This window comes from Dipodomys spectabilis, unplaced genomic scaffold, assembly GCF_019054845.1.
Source record: "Dipodomys spectabilis isolate Male_0828 unplaced genomic scaffold, ASM1905484v1 ptg000700l, whole genome shotgun sequence".
NCBI classification, from domain to species: Eukaryota; Metazoa; Chordata; class Mammalia; order Rodentia; family Heteromyidae; genus Dipodomys; species Dipodomys spectabilis.
This window is the reverse complement of record NW_024871377.1, coordinates 80,726-96,923: the sequence shown is the minus strand read 5'-3', so window position 1 is coordinate 96,923 and position 16,198 is coordinate 80,726. Positions and strand designations below refer to the sequence as shown.

At 62.9% G+C, this 16,198-nt stretch overlaps 1 protein-coding gene across 1 annotated transcript in view; it reads left to right on the top strand.

The window, feature by feature from the left end:
* Lmf1 (lipase maturation factor 1) overlaps window positions 1–16,198 on the top strand; it is a 56,900-nt gene that overhangs the window by 21,441 nt on the left and 19,261 nt on the right. The window contains exon 5 of the mRNA XM_042672363.1: window positions 13,966–14,114. Within this exon, the coding sequence (XP_042528297.1) occupies window positions 13,966–14,114 (149 nt within the window). The remainder of the gene's footprint in view (window positions 1–13,965; window positions 14,115–16,198) is intronic.

The window sequence follows — 16,198 nt, the reverse complement described above, 5'->3', positions numbered from 1 at the left end:
CCAGGCTGAGCAGCAGGGGCTCGGGTCAGCGCAGCTCCCAGCATGCACGGCTGCCCAGCCTAGCGCAGCGTGGCTGGCTGCGGACCCCATGGGGTTCCAGGTGTGCTGCGCCCTGGGGGAGGAAGCGTGTAGGCTGCGTGTGCCGTGTGCGAGGTTCGTACTTGTGGGGGCCCTCAGCCTCGTGTCTAAGGTTGATCGGCGGCTCATCCCGAGCTTTCTGCAAGGTGTCTCTCCCAGGCTCCCCATTTGGGCTTGAGCCACAGGGAGGGCCAGCGGGATGAGCCACGCAGTCCCGGGGCTCTGCCAGGCCCGGAGGCCTGCCAGAGGTCCGCACAGGCCACCCTTCCAGCTCCGTTCTTGGATTTGGTAGGGGCCTCAGGAAGAGACTGGAATTGTCCAGGGCTTTAGGCCCCAAAGCATCCTCTCATTCCTTTGGTATCTGGTTTGGAGAACCTGGGCAGTGAGTGGTCTGTGGATGGTGGAGATGTGTGCCCCCACCATCTCTGCTGGCCCTGGGTGGAGGCTGGGAATGGTGGGGGTAGACAGGACTGCGTGTGGGTGGACTTCGTGCCCCAGAAATTACACCAGGCTCAGCAAGTCCAAACCCCCCCCCGCCCCCACACACACACTGAAGTCCAGGGTGGAGTCTGCCAGGATGGAGGCTGGGCAGCAAAGGGTAAAGGACCTGGGGAGTCAGGAGCAAGGATCCAGACCCTGCACCAGGAAGCATTCCTTCATCAGAACACTATTCCAGTGTTCTTTCTAGTGGTCCTAGGGTTTGTACTTGCTTGGCATACACTCTGCTGCTGGGTCATGCTTTCTGTGCTGGTTATTCTTTGAGATGAAGTCTTGCTCCCTGGCTGGGTGCATGCTTGGACCAAGACCTTCCTACTCTGCTTCCTGCTGTGTCTGGATGGCAGGGTGCCAACACAGCAGCTTCTTCCATTAAGATGGGTTCTCCCAGACTTTTCTGTTAAGGCTGGCCTGGAACCGGGGTCCTCCTGACCTCAGCTTCCCACTCAGCTGGGGTGCTAGGTACACGTCACTGCACCCAGTGATGGGTCCTCTGCCCGGGCTAGCTAGCTTCTGCATGTGACTCTCTGAATCTCAGCCTTCCGGATTGCTAGGAGTACAGGTGCAAGACACCAGCACTCGGGATGCATGGCATCTCTGCAGGCTGGCAGGGTTAGGAACTGGACACATTAGGGCCTGAGGGTTCTGATGCCTTCATCTTAAGGAGGGCTCACCTAGCTCTAGGGCAGTGATGGCAGAACTGCTTCTCAGAACTGCTCAGATACCTGACCTGATCACACCCAGTCACTAAGCACAGTGGGGCTGTGGGGGTGCACTGTCCATCTGCTGCATGGCTGTGGGTCTCCACACAGCCCGAAAACCCAGGCAGAGGTGGAGAAGCCAGGTGGGCTGGGAGGAGGGGCCAGGGAAGCCCAGGGCGGGGCCAGGTGGGCTGGGAGGAGGGGCCAGGGAAGCCCAGGGCGGGGCCAGGTGGGCTGGGAGGAGGGGCCAGGGAAGCCCAGGGCGGGGCCAGGTGGGCTGGGAGGAGGGGCCAGGGAAGCCCAGGGCGGGGCCAGGTGGGCTGGGAGGAGGGGCCAGGGAAGCCCAGGGCGGGGCCAGGTGGGCTGGGAGGAGGGGCCAGGGAAGCCCAGGGCGGGGCCAGGTGGGCTGGGAGGAGGGGCCAGGGAAGCCCAGGGCGGGGCCAGGTGGGCTGGGAGGAGGGGCCAGGGAAGCCCAGGGTGGGGCCAGGTGGGCTGGGAGGAAGGGCCAGGGAAGCCCAGGGCGGGCCAGGTGGGCTGGGAGGAGGGGCCAGGGGAGCCAAGGGCGGGGCCAGGTGGGCTGGGAGGAGGGGCCAGGGGAGCCCAGGGTGGGGCCAGGTGGGCTGGGAGGAGGGGCCAGGGGAGCCCAGGGCGGGGCCAGGTGGGCTGGGAGGAGGGGCCAGGGAAGCCCAGGGCGGGGCCAGGTGGGCTGGGAGGAGGGGCCAGGGAAGCCCAGGGCGGGGCCAGGTGGGCTGGGAGGAGGGGCCAGGGAAGCCCAGGGCGGGGCCAGGTGGGCTGGGAGGAGGGGCCAGTCCCTGTCTTGGGGGCTGTGCAGGGTGTGGAGTGAGACTTGTGTGTTCAGCTTGGTTTTGTTTTTGGCTGTTTTTTGTGGGTGGAGAGGCCTGAACTCTGGGCCTGGGCGCTGTCCCTCAGCTCTTCAGCTCAAGGCAAGCGCTCTACCACTGAGCCACCTTCCCAGCCCCTCAGCTTGGGTTCTGAGTTCCCTCCTTTGTCCTGGTGCTTGGAGCGCCCCCTTCGTGGTCTGGGGAGCCCCCTTCGTGGTTTGGGGAGCACCACTCTCCTCCCTTGTTGGTTGCCCTCCCGGCTGTCCTTGGCAGGCCCGGGCTGCGGGCTGCGTGGGGTGTTTGCGTGGCTGGGATGCTTGAATCCTTGGGTGTTGGCCTTTGCAGCAGCACCTCCCGCCAGCCGGTGTGAATTAAATGCTCCATGTGACCCTTTCCCCTGGCCGCTTTTAAATTCATGCTTTAAAAACAGCTTAATGAGGGGTTTACTGGCCCAATTGGAAGTTTTTATTAGGACCCATTAGTGCTGGGGCGGGAGTGCCTGCAGGAAGCCATCGGCCAGCCACCCGCCCAGCAGGGCCCCCAACAGCGTCCAGACCACGCCACCCATTCCTGGCCGTGCCGGGCCGGTCCTCACTGCTTCCAGTACAGGCTGCCAGTCTCTTCCCAGCCCCACATTCAAGGAAGCAGCCTCCTCCATGACAGCCTCCCTGGCAGCCGTTCCTCTGTTAGCGGAATTCTGAGGCGCGAGCTGGGGGAGTGTCCTCAGTCCCCACAGTGTCCCCCCCCGCCCCCCGCAGAGCCTCTCTCCCTGACACGGGACGGTGGCCGCCTGGTGTCCGGCCAGGAGGCTGGGAGCCGCGCAGGGCGCTCCAGTCACTCTAACCACTGACGCCTGCGCCTGACAAGCGCTGCTTCTCGCTGCTGACACCGAGTTGAACCCAGAAGACAACACATTGAAAACCTGTTCTTCCTTAGTCATGTGACCACTCGTGCTGTGCTGCTCTGGGCTTCTCCCGTGGTGTTCAGCGCCCGCGCCTGCCTCCCCTCTCACCACAGGGTCCTGGGGTGCTGAGTGCCTTCCCACCCCTCCACGCCAGGCCAGAGGAGGGAAGCCTGGCTGGCGAGCCCTGCGCATGGCGCCGGCTGGCTGCCTGCGAGGAGGGTGGCTTCCTCCTCATCCTCACCGGGGTCAGTCGGCGGAGGGGGAGCCTGCGCGGAATCCCTGCCACCAGGGTCTGACTGACTGAAAGCTCACGCCTCGCTCTGCTGGGCACCCACCGTCCCTGTCTACCCCTGCTCCTGGAAGGGCCCGCTCCCTCCCCTCTCCCGCAGGCCGTCTCCTCTGCCTAGCTTTCCCTACCCGATTTCCTAACGTGGTAACTTGTGCTTTAATTCTCCTTTGTTTTCTGGGCAGGGACTCATGTGTTGGACAGGTGCGGAGCCACTGACCTCTGTCCCTCAGAGTTTTGAAATCTGCATTCTCACTTGTTAATTTTCACTTGTTTTGAGTGCGGCTTCCTCCCTGGAGGAGGAAGTCTCTTGTTCTCTGGTGTCATCAACTGACAGCAAGTTCATTTACTTTGTTCTCTGGGAGGGGCGACTGCCGTCCCATCCTGTCCTCCAAGACCCAGCGGCCCGCAGCAGGTTGCATGGTGGGTGGGCTGTGACCCTCGGGCGGATGCCTCTGGCTGTCTTCGAGTTTGTAACTTGCCCTTTGTGTATCCACTTCAGTTTCCTTGCGCTCTAGCTGGGTGGTGCTCCTTATTTTGTGTTGTTTTTCTTGCGTTGCTGGCAGTGGAGCTCCGGCTGGGAGGATGCTGGGCAAGCACTCTTACCCAGGAGCTACCTGCCCAGCCCGCACTGTGGTTTTATTAAGAAAGAAAAGACACGTGTATAGATGAGCCTAGTTATGCTGCCGGGTTTGTTCAAAGCAGCAGCACAGGCTGACTGTGATCCAGACTTGGAGCTGAGATTGGAGGCCACGGTTCCAGGTTGGCCTGGAGACCCCATCTCCACAAAGAGTGGGTGTGGTGGCATGCCTGTGGCTCGGTGACGAGGCCCGCCCGGCAGGTGCCACATTCAAACCCACACCGCCAAGATCAAAGCAGCGGTCTCCTCACCCCAGACCCCACGCTCCAGAAAGCCCCCGCCCCCACCGCTCTCGCCAGGTGCTCTTGGTGCGGGCTTGCCCACTGCCCGCCGCCGGGAGTGGCAGGCGCTCTGTGCCGTAGGTCAAACACGTGCCGATGGGGCTGGCATTACTGTGGCTCTCCTAAGGGGCCAGGGGTTGGCTGCTGTACCGAATAGGAAGCTACGATGGTTTCTTTTCTTACCAACTTTCGTTTTTCCTGTAGTTAACAGCTGCCTTTTCTTTTTCAATAACTCATTAACTTTCATTTCCAGTCACATTTTACCAATTGGTTCCAAATTGTGTGACACAAATGCCACACAAAAGCCCCACCCCTCTCCTGGTACTGCAGCTGCATCTTAGGACCTGGGTGCTGTTCCTAAGACCTTTTTTTTTTTTTTTTGGTCGGTCGTGGGGCCTGAACTCTGGGCCTGGGCACTGTCCCTCAGCTCTTCAGCTCAAGGCTAGCGCTCTACCACTTGAGCCACAGCGCCACTTCCGACTTTTTTCTTTTTGCTTATGTGGTGCTGAGGAATCGAACCCAGGGCCTCAGGCATGCAAAGCAAGCACTCTACCACTGAGCCACCTTCCCAGCCCTCCTAAGACTTTTTGCTAAAGGCTGGCCCTCTACTACGTCCAGCTTTTTTTTTTTTTCCATGGGGCTTGAACTCGGCCTAGGCCCTGTCCCTGAGCTCAAAGCTAGTGCTCTACCACTTTGAGCTATAGCTCTACTTCCAGTTTTCTGGTGGTTCATTGGAGATAAAAGTCTCACGGACTTTCCTACACGGGCTGGCTTTAAACTGTGATCCTCAGATCTCCTAACTACACCTGTGTTAGGATTACAGGTGTGAGCCACTGACACCTGGCCATTCCCAGCTTTTGGGGGGTTAATTGGAGATGATGGCCTCATAGCCTTTATTGCTTGAGTTGACTTTGAATGGTGATCCTCAGATCTTGGCCTCCTGAGTAGCTAGGATTGCAGGTGTGAGCCACCGGCACTTGGCCTCCCATACACAGTTCATTTGTTCCTTTTTCCACATCGTGAAGGTTTCTGGTCACACCCTCTCTGTCTCTGCCACATTGGGCTCCACTGGCTAATTTGTCCCTCTATATCACAAGTGTCCTGCGGCCCACAGGCACAGGTGACCTCCTATGCTGGGGACAAGACTTAGCATCAACAACCATGTCTTCCCGAGCCTCCTCCCTCCCTCCCACGGCCTAGAACAGTGTTCTTAGAAGGGTCATTGTCACCCTGTGCGTGCTGCGTGCATGGGAAGACACCGGAGTTCCTGGTGACTGGCCCGGCATCGGCAGCCAGCTGCCTACACTCTCCGCACAGGGCAGGTTCCTGCCCTGGTGCTGTGTGTCGGGGCAGGTGTGCGGCCGCCGGCTTGCCTGGCACCGGTGCTGCCGGCTGTGTGCCCTGAACTTCCTGCCTCCCGGCCTCCCTGCCACAGGGGGCAGGAAGAGGCAGGAAGAGGCTGGGCTGCCCAGCACCATCTTCATGCCAGGGTTTTGTAAGAGCTTTCATGTTTTAAAGCAGAAGTTTTTGGGGGGGGCGCTGAGCCTTCTCAGGCCTGGGGGCTGTGGGCGGAGCCGGCATGGTGCGTGTGGATGGTGCTAATGCATCTCAAGTGTGCATGGCAGCCCTTCCCCACTCTGCCCTCCCCCGCATGCTGCCCCCCCACGCCCTCCCCTCCTCCCCCCACCTCCCCCGCATGCTGCGCCCTCCCCTCCTCCCCCCCACCCTCCCCCGCATGCTGCGCCCTCCCCTCCTCCCCCCACCCTCCCCCGCATGCTGCGCCCTCCCCTCCTCCCCCCCACCCTCCCCCGAATGCTGCGCCCTCCCCTCCTCCCCCCACCCTCCCCCGCATGCTGCGCCCTCCCCTCCTCCCCCCCACCCTCCCCCGAATGCTGCGCCCTCCCCTCCTCCCCCCACCCTCCCCCGCATGCTGCGCCCTCCCCTCCTCCCCCCCACCCTCCCCCGCATGCTGCGCCCTCCCCTCCTCCCCCCACCCTCCCCCGCATGCTGCGCCCTCCCCTCCTCCCCCCCATGCTGCACCCCCCTCCCCCGCATGCTGCGCCCTCCCCTCCCCCGCATGCTGCACCCCCCTCCCCCGCATGCTGCGCCCTCCCCTCCTCCCCCGCATGCTGCACCCCCCTCCCCCGCATGCTGCGCCCTCCCCTCCTCCCCCGCATGCTGCACCCCCCTCCCCCGCATGCTGCGCCCTCCCCTCCTCCCCCCACCGCCCTCCCTCACGTGCTGCGCCCTCCCTCCCCATGCTGCGCCCTCCCCTCCCCCCCATGCTGCACCCCCCTCCCCCGCATGCTGCGCCCTCCCCCGCGTGCTGTGCAGTTGGAAGCATGCTGGCTGTTGAGGGCTCCACCCTGTAGCAGGTGGAGGCTGCTGGCTCTGCTTGGCCCCGTCACAGGCTGCCTGTGGGCATTTGAAAGCTGGCCAGGAGGAAGGGCAGCGGCGGGTTTGGGGTGACACAGGAACAGGTCAGGGCTTCTGTGGCTCTTTCCTCCCCTGCGGGCTCCCACCGCGGCAGCCCCAGGACACCAGCCTTTCCCCGGGCCTGTGCCCGCCTCTCCTCTGCCCTTCCTGCAGCTCTGCCTGTGAGCCTCACATCTGCCGTCGCTGAAGCGCTTCCTCCCCCGTCAGGGTGGTGTGCATGGGCCCAGGCAAGGGTGCGGTGGGTTAGCTGCCGCCTCCTGGCCCGCTGCTGCTGACAGGAAGCAGCTGCCACGGGCTGCCCGTCAGGCACCGTGCCCTACTGCCGCGAGGGGGCTGTGTGTGCTAGTGCGCTGACGGGTGTCTGCTGTGTACCCTGTGTGTGTGTGTGTGTGTTGCCTTTGATTCACTGAGGTTCTTGAGTCTCTATTATTTTGCTGTGCACACACACACATACGTTACAATACTGAAGCTTGAACTCAGGGCCTTGTGCGTGTAGGTAGACGTTTTTATCACGTGAGCCCAGCCCCGCCTACCACCCTGGCCCTTATTTAGTTTTCTAGTCTCAGACTGCTGTCATCCTGCCTGCATCTGGTGAGCAGCTCAGGTTATAGATGTCTCCTGCCATGCCCAGGCTTTGTTCCACATTATCTCATCTTTCCTCTACAATTTTTTTTTTTTTTTAGTTATTTGTGGGGCCTGAACTCTGGGCCTGGGCGCTGTTCCTCAGGTCTTCAGCTCAAGGCTAGCGCTCTACCACTTGAGCCACAGCGCCACTTCCGGCTTTATGTGGTGCTGAGGAATGGAACCCAGGGCCTCATGCATGCAAGGCAAGCGCTCTACCACTGAGCCACCTTCCAGCCCTCTTCTCTATAATTCATAGTGCTCACCTCATGCCGCCTCCACCGCCTGGTTTCTCCATGCAGCCGCGTGCTTGGATGGCACACTGCCCCGGGACAGGTCTTCCCCAGCCTTCCCGCTCCCCCAGGACCTGGGGACCCAGTCTGTGCACAGTCGCCGTCAGCCTGGTTGTGCCAGACCTCCACAGAGGAGCTGCGCGGCAGGCACGGGGGCCTGGCTCCAGGGAACTCATCTCCTAAGGCGTCAAGGATGGCAGTGCCTGAGGGACGTGGCTGTGGGCAGCTCGCTGGGTCCTGGGCGCGACCCTCCCTGTCCCCTCGGCTCTCTGTGCGGCGTGGGCTGGGCTGGCTGGTTGTGTGGTCTCCCCTCTGTAGATCCCCGGCCTGCTGTGCTCTCAACCACCCACCTCTAAGCAGTGCTGGCGATACCCGCTTCTTCTGGGCTAGGGCACTGCGGGGTTGGGGGGGGGGCAGCGTGCCCTCAGCTGCCTGGTGCGGGCTCTGGTGTGGGGCGTGTGGAGGTGGCGTGGGGCGTGTGGAGGTGGCGTGGGGCGTGTGGAGGTGCTGTGGGGCGTGTGGAGGTGGCGTGGGGCGTGTGGAGGTGGCGTGGGGCGTGGGGAGGTGCTGTGGGGCGTGGGGAGGTGCTGTGGGGCGTGGGGAGGTGGCGTGGGGCGTGTGGAGGTGGTGTGGGGTGTGGGGAGGTGGCGTGGGGCATGTGGAGGTGGCGTGTGGAGGTGCTGTAGGGCGTGTGGGGAGGGGGCGTGGGGCGTGTGGAGGTGCTGTAGGGCGTGTGGGGAGGGGGCGTGGGGCGTGTGGAGGTGGCGTGGGGCGTGTGGAGGTGGCGTGGGGCGTGTGGAGGTGGCGTGGGGCGTGGGGAGGTGCTGTGGGGCGTGGGGAGGTGCTGTGGGGCGTGGGGAGGTGCTGTGGGGCGTGGGGAGGTGGCGTGGGGCGTGGGGAGGTGGCGTGGGGCGTGGGGAGGTGGCGTGGGGCGTGGGGAGGTGGCATGGGTGCTGCCCGCCCCTTCCAGGCATGCTGACTGCTGCACAGGCCTCAGCACATAGGTCACAGGGTGCCTGGGCAGGTCGGACCCAGGTGAGACAGGTCAGGAGAACCCAGGAAAACCTGCAAGTGCAGTGTGTGAGGCTGTGTGGGGGTGGGTGGACGCCCCGCTTCGGCCCCACAGGTCCCTGGGGCCCCCGGGAGGATGCAGAGGTGAGCCTCTGCCTGTGCTCGGCTCTGGACGTGGCGCACCCCACGCGGGCAGGTGCCGCCCGGGGTGGCTGGCAGTCAGGGTGGGGGCCCCGCACCAGGTCCACACAGCGTCAGCTGCGCTAGCCCCTCGGACGCGTCTCATACACGCACGCCGAGCGCTGCAGTGCCTGCGTGGAGACCGGGCCTCGCGGCTGCGGGGGGGGGGGGGGGGGGCAGCACTTCCTCAGGGTTCCCGCCTGTCGCTTGAGGGCGAACCGTAGCTCATTTCCACACAGGAGAAACAAGAGAAGGAATGGTAAAGCACTGTGCCCTTCAGCCTGATATTTGGAATATATTAATCTGAGAAAATCTCTGTTGCTAAGTCCAATTTCCGTCGAGGGGAAGCATTTTCACGTTTGTCCAGAGGCCGTAAAGCTGCCGGGTCCCGCCGTGGATCCTGTTTCCAGGCTGGCTGGTGACACCTGCAGAGGCTGAGCAACAGGGGACACCAGGCCGGAAGTCTGGTTGTCACGGCAACGGAGCATTAGCCAGCACCATGACAGGCACCAGGACCTGCGGGGGGTGGGGGTTGCCGCGAGGGCATGCGGGCTGTAGAGGTCACTTCCTGTCTCTCCGCAGTGCCCGAGGACTCCCTTAAATACATATTAACAACTTGCTAAAGGTTTCAGGATCGGAAGCATGTAATTGCTGTAATTATATTTAAAGCGTGAAGCCTTTAGCCAGCTTTTCCAGAAACATCCATACACTAGGAAGTGCTTTCCCAGCTGGGTGCCGGTGTCCCGTGCCTGTAACCCTAGCTACCCGGGAAGCTGGGAGTTGGAAAGATTTCTGACTCCAGGCCAGCCCAGGCAGAAAGTTGGAGCATCACTATCTGGAGAAACTGGGGGTGGGGGTCAGGTGAGGCTAGAGGATGGCGCAAGTGGTAGAGGGCCAGCCTGCAAGCAAAGCCCTGAGCTCAAAGCCCAGCACTGCCCCTCTCTGCTTTGGATTCTGACCCCTGTGGCTCACTCTCCCTTCGGTTGGCCGGGCTAGGCTGTGTATCTCGTGGGCTGCCACCGCCAGTCGGCTGACCTCACAGAGACTGTTCTGACGATGTGGCCAGGGAGGGGCCTGCAGTGCTGGAAACTCGGTGGCACTTGAGGGGTGAGTTTGCTGCGGGCTAGTGGCCTGTGGGGGGCGTCCGCTGCAAGCACCGCGGGCTGTGGTGCGGAGGGCTCCGGCTTCCTGGGGCAGAGCCACTGTGCACTCTGGGCCTGGCAGCTGGGGTCATCCCCGCGGGCCTGGCGGTGGTGGTCACATTCTGCATGCCCTGGTGTTTGTTAGGCCCACAGCCCTTCCCTTCTGCTAGCAATAGTGCAGAACACAATTTTGGCGTGTTATTTCTTAACTTCTCAACCTAAAATATAACCTGCAAAAATTAAACTTTTAAAAGCTCCTGGCTCCCTCCAGGGCCATCATTACAGGCCCCTGGGGTGACGGCGGGCGGGCGGGCGGCTCCGCACGGAGTGACAGCCAGCCGGGGGGCCCAGGCCCCCTCCGCCCCGATTTTAACGGCAGAGCTAATGGATTTCCTGTTTCTCACGTGGATGGTGGCTGTCACTTTTGAAGGATCCATCTGTGCTGCACTTAATTACTCTTTCTAAGATGCTGAAATAGTTTTCCACAAAGCTCCTGAGACCCGGCGACAGTTTTCTTTTGAGAGTAGCCATCGGGGACCTGGGCTCTGATGTTGACGTGGTTTTCCTCTGCATAGAGGGGCCTGGTCCCTGACACGGCTACTCTCACTCTGAATGTCACTTGTGTGTGTCGCCTGCAGTCTGCCCAGTGGGCCCAGGCAGCTTTCCCAAGACTGAGTGCATCCGTCAAGTCCAGCCCTGCGGCTGCAGCCCCGCGCCCGGCACGTGTACCCCTGCCTTGGTGACTTGGTTTCTCACTTCCAGTGGTGTTCTTCCCGCTTCTCAGTTTGCACATAGAAGAACGATGAAGGCCCCCCCTTCGGCATTGGTATTCCTGAGGGCAGGTGCCTCAGAGCTGCCAGGAGGGAGGGTCCAGGGCTCAGGCACGGCCTTCTGCCTCGGGCTCCCCACCCACACAGGGGGCTGGGGCTAGCCGTGCCCCCCCTCGGGCCTGAACTGGCTCCTTACCCCACGCCTCAGGCCCCCTCCCCGCCCCCCGTCACGCCTGCGTGCGCCGGGCTGGGCTCTGCGCTGCCCTCCCCTGCAGCCACAGGGCCTGTGGCAGAGCGGAAGCCAGGCACCTCTGCCCTCCAGACCAGGCCCCAGCTGTAGGCACAGGCGGTGAGCCGTGCAGAACGTCCCAGCTGACAAAAGGCCCTGGTGCAGCGGACGGCGCTGGGCCTGGTCTGTCTGGCCCTGCAGAAGGCGGGACTCACGAGGACCCCGTGTGCTGGACACCCACCAGCGTTGGCCTCTGGCAGCATGCTGGTTATTTTTTCTGGGGATGCATCCTCTGCCATGCTGAAGTAGACAATGGCCTCCCTGTGTGCACCGAGCGGCGGCTGGGGCTCCTCAGACCCCAGCCAGCCGGAGACACAGGCAGTGGCGCGGCCACCCTTCCCCCCCAGCACCCAGGACGGGAGGGTGGCTCCCGCTGCCACTCCAGGCTGGAGGCCACGGAGACAGAGTCCACCGTAAAGACCCTGAGCCCCCAGGTCCTGGCTCAGCAGCTGTCCCAGGGAGACAAGAGTGTTCTGTTCACTCCAGAGGGCGCAGGATGACCACGCAGCCCCAGCCACACATCCCCCGACTCCAGAGGCAGCTAGCCTCCCCTCTCACCCGCCCCGGCGCCTGCCTCCCGGTGCCCGCGTGTGGCTCTGAGTGCCACCACAGCGGATCCATTCCCTCCATCGGGGGGCTGGGGTCCCTCCCACTGTGCACGCGCACTAAGTTCTGCTCCTGCCTCTGCGCAGTTCCGTGGCGGCAGGCCCCAGGCACTGGGGAGTGCGGCCTCCGCCAGCCTGGCGGCCCAGCTGGGGAGCGCGGCCCCCGCCAGCCTCGCATTCCAGCTGGGGAGCGCGGCCTCCGCCAGCCTCGCTTTCCAGGCGCTGGGGAGCGCGGCCTCCGCCAGCCTCGCATTCCAGCTGGGGAGCACGGCCTCCGCCAGCCTCGGCCCAGGCGCTGGGGAGTGCAGCCTCCGCCAGCCTCGCTTTCCAGGCGCTGGGGAGCGTGGCCTCCGCCAGCCTCACGTTCCAGGCGCTGGGGAGCGCGGCCTCCGCCAGCCTCGCATTCCAGCTGGGGAGCGCGGCCTCCACCAGCCTCGAGGCCCAGGCGCTGGGGAGCGCGGCCTCCGCCAGCCTCACGGCCCAGGCACTGGGGAGCGCAGCCTCCGCCAGCCTCGCATTCCAGGCGTTTGGGCGGTGTGCAGGGTCTCGGGCGGCCTCTCCTTCACGGTGGATGGTGTGAGTCTGGGAGGAGGTTCTGGGGGTCAGCCATCCATGTCCAGCGCGCTGCCATGGGCACCTGCCACGCGCTGCCTTCCCCTCGCGCACCACGGGGCTCTGCAGGGCACTGCCAGACCTCGGCAAGGAACTCGGCCCAGACGTGTCTCTGCTTGTTTGTGTACTTATTCATTTGTTGGTCTGTGGCCTCGTGAATGTCCATTTCATATTTTGTGTTATAATTTAGTACTAAACAGCTCTTATTTCATAAGTTCTTTTTTTTTGTGGGGGGGTCCGGTTATGGGGCCTGAACTCTGGGCCTTGGCGCTGTCCCTCAGCTCTTCAGCTCAAGGCTAGCGCTCTACCACTTGAGCCACAGTGCCACTTCCGGCTTTTTTCTTTTTGCTTATGTGGTGCTGAGGAATCGAACCCAGGGCCTCAGGCATGCAAGGCAAGCGCTCTACCACAGAGCCACCTTCCCAGCCCTTATTTCATAAGTTCTTTGTTTTATTTTTCTCGCCAGTCCTGGGGCTCGCGCTCAGGGCCTGGGCACTGTCCCTGAGCTGCTTTTGCTCCAGGCTAGCGCTCCACCGCTGCAGCCCCGGTGCCACCTCCAGTCCTCTTTGTGAATGTGGCACTGAGGAGTGGAGCCCAGGGCCTCACACACACTGAGGGAGCTCTCCCGCTGAGCCCCATCGCAGCCCCAGCTCTTTGTTTTAGAAGTCGCAGGGATCACTGGAGGGATTCCCCTCTGCCCACTTCCCCTCTTTCCCTCCTGCCTGTCCCTATACGCACACACATGTGCAGGCGCTGTCTGCCCACTGAGAGCCCAGCAGCGGTGTCAGCCGTGTCCTGGAGGCTTAGGAAAGGAGGTCACTTGGATCCAGGGATCCCTAGCTCTGATTCTCCTTCCTAGGTGGGCCAGAAGACTCCATTTCCCCACCCCACCCCACCCCTGTGCGGCCAATAGAGGACTCCCGGGCGTGGTGCCGTGTCTGCACTGCCATGCTTCCCTAGGGAAATATTCAAAGCTGAACTTGTTTCATGCAAACCTGATGAACAGTGGGCTCCTCTGTGGCCGTGGTGGCTCAGGCCTTTGATCCTAGCTGCTCAGGAGGAGTGTGCTTCAAGGCCAGCCTCATCATCTCAGGTAGCTAGGTGTGGTGGCCTGGCCCTCGGCCCCGGCTAGGGAAGGAAGGAGTGTCAACAGTACCACCAGGATGGGCAGCCCAAAAGCGAGACGATTCAAAAGCTGGAGGCCAGAAGGGCTGGGGCCTGCAGCTGCAACTCCTCCGCACGATTACAATGGGGGGGGCGTAGCGGGTGGCTCTCGCCTGTAACCCTACATGCTCGGGAAGCTGAGATCTGAGGATTGAGATTCCAAGCCAAACGGCAGAAAAGTCCCCGTGAGACTCTTACTTCCAATTAACTACCCAGAAACCAGAAGTGGTGCTGTGCTCAAGTGGTAGAGTGAAAGAGGCTCAGGGACAGCGCCCAGACCTTGAGTTCAAGCTCAGTGGTAGAGCGTCTGCCTAGGAAGCTCAAGCCCCGGGTTCAAACCCTCGTACTGCCAAAAAAACACAAAGCCCACTTCCCACAGCCCCACGGGCAGCCCGGGTCCAGGCTGGGCGCAGACGCAGTGCTGTGTGTGACTAGACCGGGCGGGGCCCTCTCGAGGTCCCAGGGCGCCTGCAGCCGGAGACCGCGGGCTGCTGCGCTCACGTCCTGGGACGTGGTCTCTGCCGCACAGCGGCCACATAGTGGACAGCTGGGGGGGGGGCCGCCGTGCCTGCTGCTGCCGGCCTCACCGTCCCCCCCCTCCCCGTCTCGCTGTAGGATGGGAGTCTCAGCTGCTGGAGACCGGGTTCCTGGGGATCTTTCTGTGCCCCCTCTGGACCCTGTCCCGACTGCCCAAGTCCACCCCGCCATCCCGCATCGTGCTCTGGGGCTTCCGGTGGCTGATTTTCAGGATCATGCTGGGAGCGGTAAGTGGAACTTCCTCGTGATGCTCTCGGGAAGTGACATTCCCAGAAGCCCCGGGTGGCCTGCCGGCCTAGGGTGGCCAGCCCGGTGCTCCTTGCTGACCAGGCTGCCTGTCCGGCCTCACCAGGCCTGCTGTGTTTTCTGCCTCACGGTGCCCACTCTGAACGCTGTCTCTCGGGGAGTCAGCAGGGTCACCTGAGTGACGGAGGTAATGCCCACTGAAGCAGACCCTGGAGACGCTGCTGTGTGGCGACATCAGCCGGCAGCTCCGCCCGCGGCTCTGATGCCAAGAGTTGCAGGCACCGTTTTGCCCGGGAGAGATGGCAAGTCATTATTAGCACGTTCTGAAGCCTTTCATGACATTTTGATTGACTGTTAATGCCAGCTGGATATAAATTACCAGGTGCACTAAAAGGTGCAATTACGTGACGGTCTTGGGTGGCATCGTCGCAGCTTCGGTGGGAGGCGAGAGGCGTGGGGACGAGGGACCCGGCCGCAGACCTGGCCCTGGCCTCCTCTGCGTGGGCTGGACCCGCGCCCACCGCCGAGAGCCGCTCACAACCGTCTTGGGGTTTGTGGTCTGATCATGTTTGTGTTCAGCACTGGTGGGTCCCCTGGAGCTGAGTCAGAGGCCCCCACTTGTGAGGGGAGGACACGGGGCTGGAGAGCTACCGCCTGACCCCTGGTGGCCCTGCCCAGCAGGGGCTGCACTGACGTCCCTTCTGGTTGGACGGGGGCTTGTGTCCTCTGCATGACTGCAGCAGAGGCGAGGCCGGTCCTCTGTCCCCTGCCTCCCCATCCCCGGTCCTCCAGCAAGGGTGGGGGGCGTGGCCTCCGCCTGTGCGCCTGCCTCCCTGCTGGCCCTCCTTCCCTGTCCCAGCGGCGCCGCCTCCCGCAGGGGTGGAGCTCCCAGATCACCATTCTGTCTGCGGTCATTGACGGGCAGTTCCCATGTCCTGTGGAGGAGGCCGGGCTCTGCCAGGCACACGGCCCCCCCGCAGGAGCTCACGGGATGGAAGGCGGAGCCCCAGGCTCTGGGGCCGGGGTGGCCCTGCACCTGGCTCCCTCTCCACGGACACTGGGCTTCTGCTGCTCCGCCCGCACCCGTGCCTCACAGCTGAAGGCCCTGAGGCTGGCCGTGCAGGGCACAGCGGCCTGCAGGGCTCCTTGTGCTCGCCCCTCCCTGCCCGCACCTCTGCCTGCACTCGGGCCAGACCGCCGGGCCACTCGCCAGGCTGCCTCCAGTTTTCTGCGGAGGTGCATCTGGAGGCGGCAGGGTGCTGGTCACGGGGAGCAAGGCCAGCAGAGTTCCAGCACGCCCTGCAGACACACTCTGCCCTTTTCCTGGGTCTTGGTTCGTTCTGCACAGAGCAAATGCGAAGTGGAGTTTGTGTTCTTCGTCCCACAGTGCTTCTAGCGCCTGTCAGTAGAGCCGGGCTTCTGGGCGGGGGATGGATTTTCCATGTGTGCTCTGGAGCCGGGCCTGCCCTTGATTACTTTGTCCTGATGAACTGTGCTGCGTGGCGGGTTAACACTCTCTGTCGCCGAGATTCTGGGAATTGAGCCAGTGTCATTATTGCTGAGAATTCTCAGACCTGGGGCATACCCGAGGGAGACCCCTGCTTTCGGTGTGGCCCCCTAGAGAACCAAGAGCTGGAAGCCCGCTTCTTCCTGCGCCGCCTCCCCCAGCCCTCTGCCTCCTGTCTGCAGGATGTGTGCAGAGCCTTCCCTGGGCCTGGGCCCTGCTCTGCTGGGCGCTCCGGCTGGAACCATCAATATCCAGAGAGGGCATCTGGAAGCGGCAAAGTGAACACGTCGCGCAGATGTCACCCACGGTGGTCAGGAGAGGGAAGGAGGCCTGGCCAGCGGGCTCCTGGGAGCACCGAGGGGTTCTGCTCTGGGTGTGCAGCGGAGCCTGCGGTGTCTGCTGCCCCACGGTCCCCTCTGCCCACAGCAGAGCCCGCGGTGTCTGCTGGCCCACGGTCCCCTCTTGCCCTAATATTTACACTGCCATTTCTCCTAGTGTAGTTTTCTTACTTTGCGTGTCAGTGGTTAGTTGAATGCTGCTAGGTGAGCAGATCTCAGT